Below are 14967 nucleotides of genomic sequence, written 5' to 3'. Positions count from 1 at the left end.
AAATAATTTGTTGTCTGAAATTAAGGAAGAACTAATAAAGGCAGCTTTGAATTATATTCAGCAATGGTACAGAACCATTGCCTTTAGTGTGTGAGGAAGGAACCAGCTGAGGATGGAAATGAGTGGAAAGACAACAGGCTTTCTGTGCATACAGAAAAATTTGGTAACAGATCACATCATTTGACTGCAGAAATCTAAGAAATCTCTTGTTAAAGTTAAAGCCCACCCTCAGCACCCTCAGCAAGTTTTCAGATGACGAGCTGAATGGGGCAGTTGATTCACCTGAGGGATGGGACGCCATCCAGAGGAACCTGGAAAAGCTCAAGAAGTGGGCCCATGAGAATCTCTTGAGGTTCCACAATACCAAGTGTGGTCCTGAGTCAGGGCATGAGCAGATGGAGAGCAGCCCTGCCCAGAAGGACTTGGGGGTGCTGTGGGTGAGGCTGGATGTGAGCCAGCCATGTGCACTCAGCCCAGAAATCCTGCTGCAACAGGACAAGGGATAAGGGCTTTTCACTAAAGGAGGGTAGATTTAGGCTAGATATAAGAAGGAAATTTTGTATTATGAGGCTGGTGAAAGACTGGCCCAAGTTTCCCAGAGAGGTGGTAGATGCCCCATCCCAGAAACATTCAAGGTCGGTCTGGGGCTCTGAGCACCTCATCTGGATGGAGATGTCCCTGCTCATTGCAGGGGGGTTGGACTAAATGGCCTTTAAATGTCCCTTCCAACCCATACTGCTCTGTAATTCTATGCTTTGATGTCAGAGACAAGACACTAATCTGTGTTCTCTGGGCACCATCTCATTGGTATGAATAATTTAACTGGACTGCAGAACGTGTTCAGCAACATCTCTGATGGATGTTCTTGTCCTGGCCATAGATCATGGTAAATCCAGACCAGACTGAAGGAACATGAAGGATAACATTCAGGAAAATTAGGCAATAAAACTGTATCACCTCAGTCAAATTTGGCCACATGCTGTTCCAAAGGGTCTAAAACAAAAATCTAGCTTATGCAGAAAGTTGTGTAGACAAAACTGCTGTTTTCCCATACTTCTTCTGTTGCTCCTTGCGTTTCTGAGACAGATACTTCTTTTTCACTTCCAGAAGCTCGTTGTTAAGTCTTTCAATTTCATGTTTGTATTCTTTGCTCTGTGTTTCACACATACTCAGTTCTGAGGACAAAACCTAAGAAACAACAGAAACAGGAGATGTTGCTTCACTTACACATAAGTACTTTTACAAGCACTTCCTCTTTTTATATTTGATTATGTAAGATGTGATCATTTTCTACCACAATCCTTTTTCCCACTTGATGTTTCATTTGATCTCACCTCTGTTCACCTAAAAACATCTTACAAAATAAAGGTTATGCCATTTAACCATAATACAGCATGTAAAATATGCCCCAAGCTTTACGGGAATGGCATTAATAGCTACATTAGCTCTTAATTTCTGGGACATAAAGCTGGGAAAAAATCCAAAGTTAAGGTCTTAATAAATCAGGGAATTATTTTATAATAATGGGGTTTATTCACAGGGATGCACTGCTAAGTGGAATAATTCAACCCACACAGGCAAAGTAGTACCAGGCACTGCAAATATGAATACAAAGCCACTTATATGTGAATCACTAAGATTTTGAAAAATGAGGAACATAAATAGTGCACCTTCTTTCTTTCAGAAGGGTAATAGCTTGACCTGGCACCCCAAAATGGCATGCATGCCATCATGCTACAGCATGCTGTGCCTGAAATGCAAAGCAGCAATTGACTGCATTAAGGACAAATAAGGACCGTATGGAGAACTTCAAATCACGTTCAGTTTAGCTAAACTCTGGCTTCTATTTTACATTTTCTACATTGTTTTTCTTCTCCATGGAAAGCTAAGATTTGCATAACAGCCTCTTTGTTTCCTAAGGGCCCATCTGCTCCTGCATTTTTTTCCTCATGGTTAGTATAGACGTGATTATGATGCAGTGAACAGGAGATGATGACTTCAACAGAGAGAGGAGATGCAGAAGTAGATGAACTCCTGTGGAGACTGATCTCTCATGCAGGCAAGAATAGGAGAAGATGAGCTTATTCATAGAATATCATAGAATTCTATCAAAGAATCACTTTCTAATATTATGCTTGTTAAATGTTCTACAAGATTCTTTTGGAAGCAGGAACTCTTCCCTCCAACTGACGAGGGGTTAGAACAGGTTCCTCCTGTCATCTCCACAAAATCTGCAAATCTAAATATACATGTACACATGACAAGAGAAATAACACTAGATTCTCAGTATATTCCCACCAGTTTGTTAAAAAGAAAATAAGATGGCTTTGATTTGCTTCTTAAAGATATTAACAGTTTAAGATAAAGGGAAGGAGAATAAGCTGAATGAAAAGCTGGCAATATCCCAGAATGCCCATGCAAAATACATATTTACAGCATTGTGCTGCTAACTCATATTGTAACAAGACTTTTCCTCTCTTTTAATTAAACAAAGTAGAACAATGGACAAAAAAAGTTTGTTTGCTGTTTTGTGTTGCACCTTGAGGAGATGCAGTGATAACCCTGCTTTCCTGGTCTAGTGCACTAGGGCAGGCACACAGTTGCCTGAGGATCTCCCTGCAGCCCCTCCCCAGGGACAGTGGGCACCTCTTACTTTGATCTGCTTCACCTTCTCCCGGAGGATGTTCCGGTACTGCTGCAGCTGCTCCGTGGCCTCGGGCCCAGGCTGCCGGGCCAGCACGTGCCTCAGCTCCACATACAGCTTCTCCTTTTCCTAAGGAAGGGACAAGAGGAGGAGCTCTTATTAAACCCCTACAGAAGCAGCACAGTCTGAGAGGAAACCAACCTCACTGAAAATTGCAACTCAGTCAGGAAGGTATTTGGAGAAACAAATCTGCCTGTGTGTCAGGCTTTCCTCACTAGCCATAAGGTATTTAAAGTTGTTGTGATAGCAATGGGAGAGCTCATTAAGATAAACATCCAGCTACTTCAAACCATGAATGAAATGCTCTTAAACACCACCACCAGCAAGCACTCTCTACCTTAGCACTTACTGGAAGAGTATCCAGGGCTGGGAAATTAATCACTAGAAACTGTGCTTATTGCAATCTTTCTTCTTATGAGTCACATTGCCTTACATTAAGGATCACAGCTTCGCCCAACAGGATGTGAGCTGGCTATAGAAATGTCAGCAAAGGACTGTACAAAAGAGTTACTTCTTCCAAAGAAAATCCTGCAAAGCACATGTACACACACAGAGATATTTATATATATATAACCTTTCAGTGTAACTGCAGGGGATCTGGGAAAGGAATTATAAACAGCAACAATTATGACTAGCACAATTACCAAGTAATTTTTGTCATGTGTCTCCTCGTTCTTTACGTTGGAACAGTGATACTTGCGGGAGTTGGATATTGCCGTGCCTGAAAAGAAACCACACCATGGACCCACTTACAGCTTTCTGTACTGAAATGCTGCTTTCAGCTGTTTTGAGAGTGTACTTGTTTTTAGTCTGAGGAATAAAGCTCTGAAAAAAGCCACCTTCATAGTTTTGCACACTACAATAGTTTTACTATCTATCCTGGAAAACTAAGATCATTAAATAATACAATTTAGTAAGATTACATCCTTTTCTGGTACAATGAAAACTGGAAATAAAAAGGAGACTAGCAGACAAAAGACTAAACTGAGGAAGACAAAAATGCCAAGAAGAAGGCAGGATAGGTGATTATTTACACTGGATTTGGCAAAGCCCCTTTTAACTGTCTTTTTTATAAGGTCTCTCTACAACTCTTACCACAGAATTTGTCTGTTGATGTGGGAAATGGTGCCATCCCACCATCTAAAATTGCTACATTTGGTCTCCCTCAGTGGTTGAGCCAGGGTTTTCAGAAGTGGCCTGCTGTTTTGAAGATGTAAAATTTTAGGTGTCCAGTCTTCAAGATCATAAGGAGTGTAGAGCTTTTAGACCTCATCATTTTCTGAAAACTACGAATGGTCACAAGTTGGGACCCCAAAATGGAATCACTTCAAATCATGCCTTACTTTTGCAAGCGTCCTTAAACTCTGCAGATTACTGAGGAAGAGCTCCCTATATTGAAATTGTTCACAGTTTATCTATGGAAAAATCAAAACCTCCTGAGGCTCAGACTGAGGTTTGCATAGCAGAAAATACTAAATTGAGAATTCAGTCTGAATAAAGAGTTATTATTCCACTTCATAGTGGTATTCCCACTACCAGCTTTTCTTTCTGACGAAGTAAGATTTTACTTCAAGGTAAAAACAGCTGCAAAAGAATAATCCACCTTGTCCTTGTCAAAATCTGGCCAGTCAATATTAACATTTCAACCCTGAATGTATCATATATTTGTATTTTGTAATACAAAATACAAATGGTAATTTGGATAAATATGGGGCAATTGATAGATTGAAGGTCTTAAGTGCAATTGTTTTCCAATTTTTTTCCTCTCCCTACCTTCTACAATGGCCAACCAAGCTCTTCAAACACTGTGCAATGGTGTGTATAATAACCTCATTTAGAGACAAAGCATGCAATTCTGTTTTAAGGAGAATCTATTTTATGCAGCAGAGACTCATTAGGTGTCCAATGTATATTGTATCCATAATCCAACAGAGGCAGAACCAGATGTCTTATAATGCATATCTTGTCCTTCCTTGCTGAGCACTGTCCATCTCTTTTACATCTAGTCAATTAATTTGTCACTGAGTTAGAAACACCATATGTCAGCAAAACATCAAAAGAAAACCCTGGATACTTCTTTCCTCCTCAGCAGAAGCTTGTACTCACAGGTTGGCATTTCTTTAATTTCTGAAATAAATTAATTTAAATTAATTTAAAAACACCAACTGCAAGAGTAAATCTACGAGTCGCAAGGTGCATTTGCAGGTACTTCCATCTCTAAACATAAGAAATCAGAAATTGCTAAGAAAAAAAAATATCAGCACAAATTCATAAAGAAAAACTTTGTTTTCTGTAAGAGATTAAGTCAACCCATTATGACTGGGTTTCTTTGGCTCGTCTCAAACTGCCTCTCCTCCCATTTCCCTCCATCCTCACACTAGGCTGCCATCACAACACACATCTTACCACAGTTCTGAGCTTTTGAGATCAAGGACCTTGGAGTCACAAACACACTGCAAGGCACAACTCTTCTTGAGGTGAGGGAAGATCCATCAAATCTCTGCAAACCCATGCTGTTAAGCCTCCACTGGTAAGAGTAATGCACCTGTGTTCATATCAGGTCTAGACCAGTAACAAAGCTTTTTACGGGATCCTTCCACCATGAAATTCCCATGGAATTCAGCAGATGCTTGACTGTAGGACTGAGCCCATAACATCAACAAGCTTCACTGGTCTATGACACAAACTAAGCCAAGATGATAGTGGAGAGATGATGGCACATTCATTTTGTGTATGTAGGGCATGCTGGGACGCTCAGGCTGAGGATTACAGTTAAATTTCAGGCATTTCAAAGAGAATTTCAGGACCTCTGCGAACACCTGCTGTAAAAATTCTGCAAATAAAACTGCATATTATTTTTAGAATAGCCCTTCCTGTCTTAGATTTGTTTCCCAGGGGATCTCTCAGGAGCTCAAAGATCTGTCTGTAGGCCCAGCCATTACAGTAATTTTCTTCATCCCTAGGTCTCTCACCCATTAATTTGGAGAGGGAGGGTGGAGAAGTAAGTGGTGCTTTCCCCTAAATTTAGCTAGGTGCTGTCTCAGCGATATTCTGGAGTTCTCCTGGCCTGCTTGCTCTACAGCAAATTGAAACAAAATTCTTTTCTTCTGCAGAAGACTGGCTAGCATTTGGCAAACTTCAGTTGATTGTCCAGGATTAGGTGTTCACGAGTTGCCTCCATCTTCCACAAGAAGAATCACTTTTGCCAGCAAAACCTTTCTTCAAAAGAAGCTGTTGCTGCTGACCAGCACAGCACCATTTGCTTTTCCATGTGAGAAGGACCATCAGTACCATCAGACACATTCCCAAAGTGGCAGCAAGGCATTCACAGCCACTGACAGGGAATGGGAAGCATTCACCAGTCCCAGCCTGGAACAGCACTCTAAAGATGTGACCCCATTTTGTGTCATCCTGTCCCCCACCATGACACCAGGAAATGGCACAACTTGTTAGTTAGCCCAGGGGTTTCTTCTGAACCAGAGATGACGAATGACCAGACATTTAATGAAGATGATTTCACAGCAGAAAAGGCCCTGCAGTCCCAGCTTCCTCATTTTTATCAATTCTCTCCAAATAGATAATACCTGGCATAGCAGCACTCCAAGAGCCTTCTCCACCAGACCCACAAAAATCCTATTATTCACCAAGGGCTTTCTATCACATTAATTACTAAAAAAAATACAAAAAACAAAACAAAACTAAAGAAAAAAAACAAAACAAACAAAAAAAAACCCACACAAAAAAGTCCAAAAGACTTTGCATCACAGTAAATTAAATTTGTGCCAGTTCTAAAGAAAAAACTCAACAAGATAAAGATGTAGTGCAGAAGTGTGTGATGTAGTGTATGGCAGCAGTCCCTAAAACATTCACCCTAAATAAAAATTCTTATTTTAATTAGTTGGGCAGAGAAAGCAATATAGTAACTTTGCAAGCACTCTATATTTCCTCATGGCTTTGGTGGGGATAACAAGTCAGTCAACGTGCCACGGGGAGTTTCTTGTTTATTGGCACTATAACCAAAATGTCAGGGCTGTGCTGAACTCCAGAGGCATTTTGTTTATGATGCCATGCAGCAGCAGAGCATCCTTAGGGGTAGTGATTCCTCTTCATAAGTGTTAAACAGGACACAGAAATCTGGATTAAATACATACACAGACATATCTATCTAGTCATAGTCATTTTCACTGTATAAGCCCTACATTTTTCTGTTGTTGTGTATACCTAGCAGTAGCTGTTGGCTTAGTACATCTATCTTTAAAAATTTTATGAGGTAAAGAAAAAAATTAGCATATGGTGACCTTCAGAAATTTTATAATAACAGAAGAAAGTTGCCTCCAGCACTATGAGAAATGTGCAGTATAAACTTTCTCTGTAAATACTTTCCAAAAGCTCCTGCTCTTTCCTGACTATTCCACATCCATCAGCAAACACCCTTGCAAGGATGCAGTTCCCTAGAACAGCTCCTGTTTTCATTATCACCTAGACATTTCTTTATCTCACCAGTGTGAGGTTTTTTATTGGATACATTAATTAAGTTTGAAAGAGGACACTGAGGCCCTTTCACAGTGAGGGGATGCTAACACTGTGTTAGATGTTTTGGGTTTTTCTGTGAAAACCATCAGCTTGAAGGAAAGGCTGGGATAGTCTCATCTTTGATGAAATCTGCACCACCCAAACTTGTCCTGTAACTTATTTCTCCAGCTGATACTAATGCTTCTCAATAGCAATTCTGTTTCCTTTGGCACAGAGCAAACTGCACCAAATTGACTGGCATTTTCAAAACAGCTTAATGAGAGAGGAAAGAAACCTCGGAGCACCTTGTAAGGTCTTCACCCTTGGCTGCTTTTTGCAACAGCAAGAGCTGAATGCTGCAGTATCACCATCTCCCAGGAACAACAAACTATGAACATTTCCACCTGGAGTGCAGCTGCAATTTATTTTTATAAATATTATTGCTAGGAACTGTTACTATCAGATCTTCCCTAATAAGGGCGTAGGAAAACAGTATTTTTTCCAATGAACAAATAAATACATATACTCCTTTCAACTTCTGAACTCTGAGACACAAGGTTAAGAATCTATCCTAAGAAAATGGCATGGATGTGTCTTGCTGAAATAACAGCTACAGTACCCTTTTACTATTGACATTACACAAGAGTTTATAAAATCATTAATCAGAGTAGCTCATTTAATCATAGTGTTTCTACTTTGCACTGCAGAAGATTATCAATTAATTATCTCCTATTCTATATGTGTGAGCAGAAATACACACACATGAAAGTGAGCTGCTCCTTGAAGGTGAGAATTACCCCTGACATGACATGGATTGATGTAAATATTCCAATTATTTTCACAGTGCCTGCAGCTTGACAGCTGGGTTGAAGAGAGTTCTCAGCAAACCTTTGTTTTGCATTCTAGTAGCAGTTTGTCTTGAAGTGACCTACAGGAGATCAGAGGTTGATACAAATCTTATCAACAAGGTTTCTAAATATTCTACATGAATATGTCTACAAAGGAAATGACGGGGAACCTTTTACTGTATAATAATTTATGCAGGGTTCTAAGAAAAAAAAACTAAATTAAGTCTCTTCAGAGCTAGACTATTTGACATAAAAACTTCTGTATTTTAATGTCAGTGTAACAGCATGTATTTCAGCTATTCAATAGCCATTTAGATTTATTAAATTTTAGATGAATCAAAGAATTATCACAGCTCTGTTGATAATGATTAGCTGTTCCTGCAGGTGACAGCTTGGGATGAGGATTCCCAGTAGACCCAGCTTCTGTTCTCACTTCAGACTGATCTGACAGATGACCTTGAAGAGATTGCAGAGCTCCTTCTAGAAATACTTTTTTTTAAGTTAGGCACCTATGTCTCTTTAGTCACCTGCTTGACTTAGATCTTTAGAATTCCCTAAAAGATGAGAGCACTTTGCTTCTAGTCCTTTGGTGTTCTGGAATTGCTACCTCTGAACAGCTGTCTCAAAGTCAAGCCACCACTTAAATCTACAATACCTGTCTAACAAGGCAGTAAAGCCTACATACATCTTTTTGACAGGACAGCAGAGCTCCCCTGCATACGTCAAGTACCTCAGGGAAGAAAGACTAGTCTCCTGTTACACTTTGGAACCTATTAAGAAATAACAGTACATCTAAGAAATACACACAGCAATTCTGAAATCATGAATGTTTTAATGCATGGTTTCCTTCAGGCTCACTGTAATTAGAGCTGAGCCTCTGCTATTCTTCAAGGAGTTCTGTTTCAGCTCCCCTTGCCTACTTCTTAAAATTCAAAGAAACAGAAACAGGACTAAAGGAAGGGGAAAGACAGTGAATCCTAATGTCCACGTAAAGACAACTGGTGTGCTCAAGTGTCCCATACCCCGTTTAAGATTACAGTTGTATCTACTTAGGCATGGGAAGCCTTGAGCCTCCAAGAGGTGCAGCACTTGGCTGACTGATGCACCCCACTTGGCAGACTCTCCCTACTGAGGTTCATGGCTCCTGTGAACTTGGCAGCACATTTCTGGATGTCTCAAGAGAAGAGTGGAGAAATGGGGCTCTTTTTACATCTGATTGCATCCTCCTATGTCCCATTTTAAGCCACCCTTCTAAAAAAACCCAACCAGCCACAGTGACTCTGCTTGCCTTCCTGCAACAGCTGCAAAATAGCCTTAGCTGCAGCATCTTTCTGCTTGTGTTCCCTCAACAACAGCACCATTCACAATAAGAATGAAAATAAGAGAACTGGAATAGAACAAAATCAGTCTGTCCCTGTGGAATTACATTTTTTGTGGGGTTTTGCTGTTGTTACAACTGTCATGCAAGATAATAATCCATCACTGGCTGGGATGCTGTAGATTGTTCATTGCTTGCTGCTGAGGGAAGAGCAGAACAGCTCTTATCTTAACACAAGAACACCTGCCAAATGGTGAATACTTAAGAGGTATCTCTAGCTCTGGGCCACCCTATAGAATATGGGTTTGTGAATGTTTTGCTACACTGCTGCTGCACTCCTGCAGTAATTCAGCTTCTCTAGCAGACTCTGAGTGGCTGACAGTCAGTATCGGATTGCCACAGCACTGCAAAGTCTGTGCACTGCAATGTATTCAGTCAGCACAGCGAGTCATTTATTTTCCCTTAACAAGATAACTGGTTGATTAATATACTTTACCCTGGGGTGCACAGCAGATTTATTTCCTTCTCAGATACATGCTGAACACAGGAATGAGGAGTAAACAAGGTTGTTTTCAGTTGTTATTTGCTGGAACAATTCCTGAACTTTTTATCCAAGCTTTTTTTCTAGCAAACTAATGTTGAAGTTAAGGGCAATTCTGACTAAGAACTTTGGGATTGAGTAATTTTACAAAATATTTTTAGTCCAATGATACAAGGATCATCCATGCTCAGGATTCTGGGTTCAGACCAAACCTAATGTATTTGAATAAAACACTTTGGTGATCGCTGTTTCTGCTTTGCTGATGCAGATTACAGATGACTGCTGTGTCTTGGGTTCTTACATTGCATGCTTGTTTCAGTATCTGAATGGTATTAAATCTTTATTGTACACATGCTGAAGAACTGCTTCCAGCCAGGGCAGGGATCCTCTACTCATTCTACAAGAGTTCTGGACACAAAGAGCTATTACATGAATTGCCAAGGTTCTCTAAAACTCCTTGAAGACACACAGGAATGAAACTCAGTCTCCCAGTCCCCCAGGACCACCATGCTGGTGGCTGCTTCAATACTCCTGCTCCTTGCTTTTCAGAAATAGCAGGCCTGGACTACAGCAGGAGGTTACAAATGTGGAAGAAAACTCACAATAAGCCACAGTGTACTTGAAGACAACAATCTCTGCAGATTTGACATGCTAAACTTTGTGGACTTGGGAGTACATGTATTGGAATACAGGACACAAAACTATGCTTAACACTCATCTATGAAAGATAGTATTTATGTAATTAAAACAATCTTGCATGATGAGGAGGGGTGACATCTGATGACCCATTAGAGTTCTCTTTCAAGCTCAAACTCAAGTAAATATATCAATTATTTTAAAAAACTTGTAAGACAGATTTAGCATTCATGTATACTTGCCACCTATAAACCCTAAGGGATTTTTACTCTGCCTGCAACTTCCTCAGCTTTGTAAATAACATCTGAATATTTCTGACCAAAACATCATTAGATGAGCTAAAAATTGTGCAGATCCCCAGAAGTTATTTTCTCAAATAAACTTGCACCTTGCTTCTGTCCAGAACCACTTATCATGGGAAATCTATTTCGTTTATGAGGGCGGGGTAGTTTCACAAAGAGTCAGTAAAAATTATCTCTTCCACTGAGAAAACTGTTCACCAGAATTATTTTGTTTGTTCACTAGGTAATCTGCTTTGCTTCCCATTTCTCAGTGCCAGAAATATTTGCACTATTTTTATTGGAAAATTATTTTCTCACCCTAAAGAGCAGCCAATTATCTCCACCCGATGACATTAAAGTGATCAGCATACTTCCTACCAATTTTTTCAAAACCCTGTTTAAACAAACATACTAAAAAAAAAGACTATTTTTCTGGGAAGACTTTATTCTTTTCCACTTGAATTGCAACATATGTGGGAGGAGGGAAAGAATCTAAATGTCAGTGTGTTTTTAAGAGCAGTTTATCATGCTGTAAATTTCTATAGCATTGAACATCTTCTAATTCTAGTTGGACTGAGATTAGAAGGTCTAAAATAAACTAATGCACCAAGAAGTATATTGGAAATATGCAGGAATAAAAAATCAACTCCTTTCTGAAGAGAGCTAGGGCAAGAACTGAACATTCCTCAGATACCTATTGAATTATTAAAGCTTACACAAAACTTTCAGGTAGATATGTAAACCCTTAAGAGACCTTCACACAGGTGACTCATACCTTTCATGTTTTTGAGATATGATTCCTTATTACACCATCACAGGATTGCATATGAGCCCTGGTAAATTGCACCAAGATTTAACACAATTATCCTACAATTCTACCCTACTCACAGAACCCTGCTGGCTACACAATCAATTTTTTGAAAATTAGATAATTAAAGAAATTGGGAAAAAATTATCAGCGTTAGAACAAAAGACCCTAAAGACATTCTAATTGCATGGAAAAATCATCATGCCAGACATAGAACCACTGAAAGACATTAATCCTTCAATTTAAAACCAATATTAAATACAAAACATCTCCACTTAGAGTCAAAGCTAAAATTCTCACTCAAAATCCGAGTTTAGCAATGAACCTTTCAAACACAACAAAAGGAAAACAAAAGAATGGCACAAGAAGGAAGGAATCTAAGAGTAGTCCTAAAGGGTGACTTGATGCATTAGGTACCTCCATATGTCACTTCATACAGCATTGGTGACTCCAGTTCAAATAAGTTTCAAGGTATTGGACTGAAATTATTTTGATGGCACTAATTACATAGACTGTTATGCATCATAATATAATAATCATAATATCTGATATGCATCATAATATAATATCCATCACAAGTTAGAACTGAGTTGCAGCCAGAGTTCATGGGCCCACATTATTTTTTCATTTGAAAAAAGAACAGAGCTTGTCTTTGGAGTCTAAATCAAGGCTATTCTTACTGTGTGCCTTTGACACATCCGCCTAATTCTGCATGACACTGGGGAAGTAAACTTTTTCTTTATGATTCATATCCAGCTGAAAGCCAAAAAGTAAATGTTAGGCCTGAGTCCTCACAGTATTTCCCATTTCTATATTTCAATGCAAATCCCTTGAAATTCCAGTCACCGACTTAGAACTGGAGTCATAACCTCAAACCTCACACTCCACCTGGTACTGTTTTCTCTCTCTTGCTCCCTTAAGGTACATAGCAACACTTAAGTTTTTTATAGGAGCAGGAAAGAATTTTTCTGCCTTTCTCCTCCTGCACCCTGTCCCCCAGAATCATTTGATCAATGGCTAGAAGTTTTGGCAGCTAGGTTTCTCAGTCAGAATTGTAGAATACTATGTAGGAAATAAACCTCAAGATTCATATGGTCCAACCTTTCTGTCATTCCTATTTGCTTAAATTGCTATGATAGCAAACAGTAAATTTGCTGTCCCTTTAATGGGACCACTCCTGCAAACATTTTGGGATTAGATCTTAAATTGACACCTTTTAATTCTCTGAATCATAGAAAAGAAGGTTGTAAGGGGACCTCAAAGATCATCTGGTCCAGCCTTTCTCAGCAAAAGCACCATCTTGACAAGATGGCCCAGTACCCAGTCCAGATAGATCTTAGAAGTGTCCAGCATTAGGAAATGCTCCACTTCCCCAGGGAGATTATTGCCATGACTTCGAAATGTTCTCATTGTTAACAACTTTCCTCTTGTGTCCAATCAGAATTCCACAGGAGTAACCTGTACCTATTGCACCCATCTTTAACATGTGATTCCTTGTAAAAAGAAAATCTCCACCTTCGTTTTAACCGCTCTTTAAATACTGGAACACGGTTATAAGGTTTCCCCTCAGCCTTGCTTTCTCAAAGCCAAACAAATCCAGTAGTTTCATTCATTCCTCCTATGGCAAGCTTCCCAATCCTTTGTGGCCCTCTTTTGGACCCACTCCAGCCTGTCCATCTTTTTCTATATAGCAGGGACCAAAACTGAGCACAGTATACTATGTGTGGCCTGACAAGTGCTGAAGAGTGGAACAACCTCTGCTAGTGATGCCCTTGTTCACATAACCCAGCACCCTGTTGCCCTTCTTTGCTGCAGCAGCTAAATGTTCACTCATGTTGAGCTTGTTGTCCACCAGGATGCCCGGGTCCCTTTCCAGAGAGCTGCTCCCCTACCAGGTAGATCCCAGCCTGTCCTGCACTCCTGCATTGAATTTCCCAGCTTTAAGACCTTACACTTGTCCCTGCTGAACTTCACTCTTTTAAAGCATTGTTGCTATTTCACTTCTCCTCTCTAACAGTGGGCCAATATTTCTGCCTGTTTCTGCTTGTTGTTTACACACCTGAAGAGCTCGCTCTTGTGTTTTTTCACAACATTGGCCAATTTCAGTTCCGTTAGTGGTGCAATTCCTTTGTGCTGATCTGTTTATGCCAGCTACTGCCTATGCAATCAGATGCAATTTTACTGGCAAGAATTTCTTCTGCCATTCAAGAGCTGCTATAAGCTAAATCAGAAAAGTGACATTTTTGCTGGTAGAAATGGGGCTTTTAAGCATAGAAAAGGCCTAGAGCTCAATATACTCACCCTTTTAATTGAGGGCTGAGAGAACTGCTAGCTTGAGCTGCAAGATAGGGTATTAATCCAGTGCTTCCAGAGGAACTCAAATCCTCCAGGAAACAGAGATAGAAAAGCACCAAGTCCTACTACACTATAAAAAGCTAAAAAGAAAATTTCCCTTTTCATTTTTGGATGGAAAATCCCTTCAAAAGGCTGACTTCATATATAAATGAAAAAGGAGCAGTAAAGAAAGGATTGCATTTTGGCAGTGGATTTTGCAGTTCACCTGTAAGTTTCAGAGCACACAAATCCCAAGCTACCTCTGCTGAAATCTCTCTAAAGACAAGATGACAGAGGAACAATAATGGGCAGGTCAAAAGAGACTTTTAGGGATTCTACAGTCATTAGTTCCCTGAAGTGAATTGTAGTTATTTTTTATGAAAATAGACAATTCTGCCAAAAAATCCTCAGCTCAGACTCTCTACCCTACCTGTAACATGCAAGTAGCTTAAACTCTCAAATCCAAGTAGAATCTACACTTGGCACTAAAAACAAATAAATGCCAAATTTGAGAGGGAAAAATAAATCTCAGCCTTTTTGAAGATGCAAAGATAACATCTAAGAAAAAACTCATATGGGCCTTAATAATACTAAAATAAAGGTAGGGGATAGGAGAGTATTCTCTCAGTTTTCCTAGCAGGTTGTCTGATGAGGAAATCTCTTACTCAGCATTTGAGCACACATTTCTCTTATGTGGAAGCTACTTGAGCACTGAGAGGAGTGAAGAACTTAGCAGAAGCATGCCTCACAAAACTCCCAAGCTAGGGAAAGAAGGGATTTTCAGAAGGACTAGGCTCCCATAAAGTGGGCTGAAAACTCCGCAAGAGTAAAAAAAAAAAAATTATATAATAAACGGGGGGGAAATGCATAACAAATACAGGCAAGCAAATCCCCAAGCTCCTTCATTTCTTGGGAGAAAACTTTGTTTTTAATAGCTGCCAACCTGCATAAACCCACATGGTAACACACTGTTCTAAAGCAGATT

At 39.7% G+C, this 14967-nt stretch overlaps 1 protein-coding gene across 1 annotated transcript in view; it reads right to left on the bottom strand.

Annotated features, from left to right (window-relative positions):
• Positions 1-1011: 1011 nt before the first annotated feature.
• CFAP58 (cilia and flagella associated protein 58) overlaps positions 1012-14967 on the bottom strand; it is a gene marked incomplete at both ends in the record, with an annotated part of 52047 nt that continues 38091 nt past the window's right edge. Inside the window, 2 exons of the mRNA XM_084210169.1 lie at positions 1012-1188; positions 2654-2773. Of these exons, the coding sequence (XP_084066295.1) occupies positions 1012-1188; positions 2654-2773 (297 nt within the window). The remainder of the gene's footprint in view (positions 1189-2653; positions 2774-14967) is intronic.

Source organism: Fringilla coelebs (genome assembly GCF_963513975.1).
Source record: "Fringilla coelebs genome assembly, chromosome: 8".
Taxonomy (NCBI): Eukaryota; Metazoa; Chordata; class Aves; order Passeriformes; family Fringillidae; genus Fringilla; species Fringilla coelebs.
This window is presented reverse-complemented; position numbering and strand designations above follow the sequence as displayed.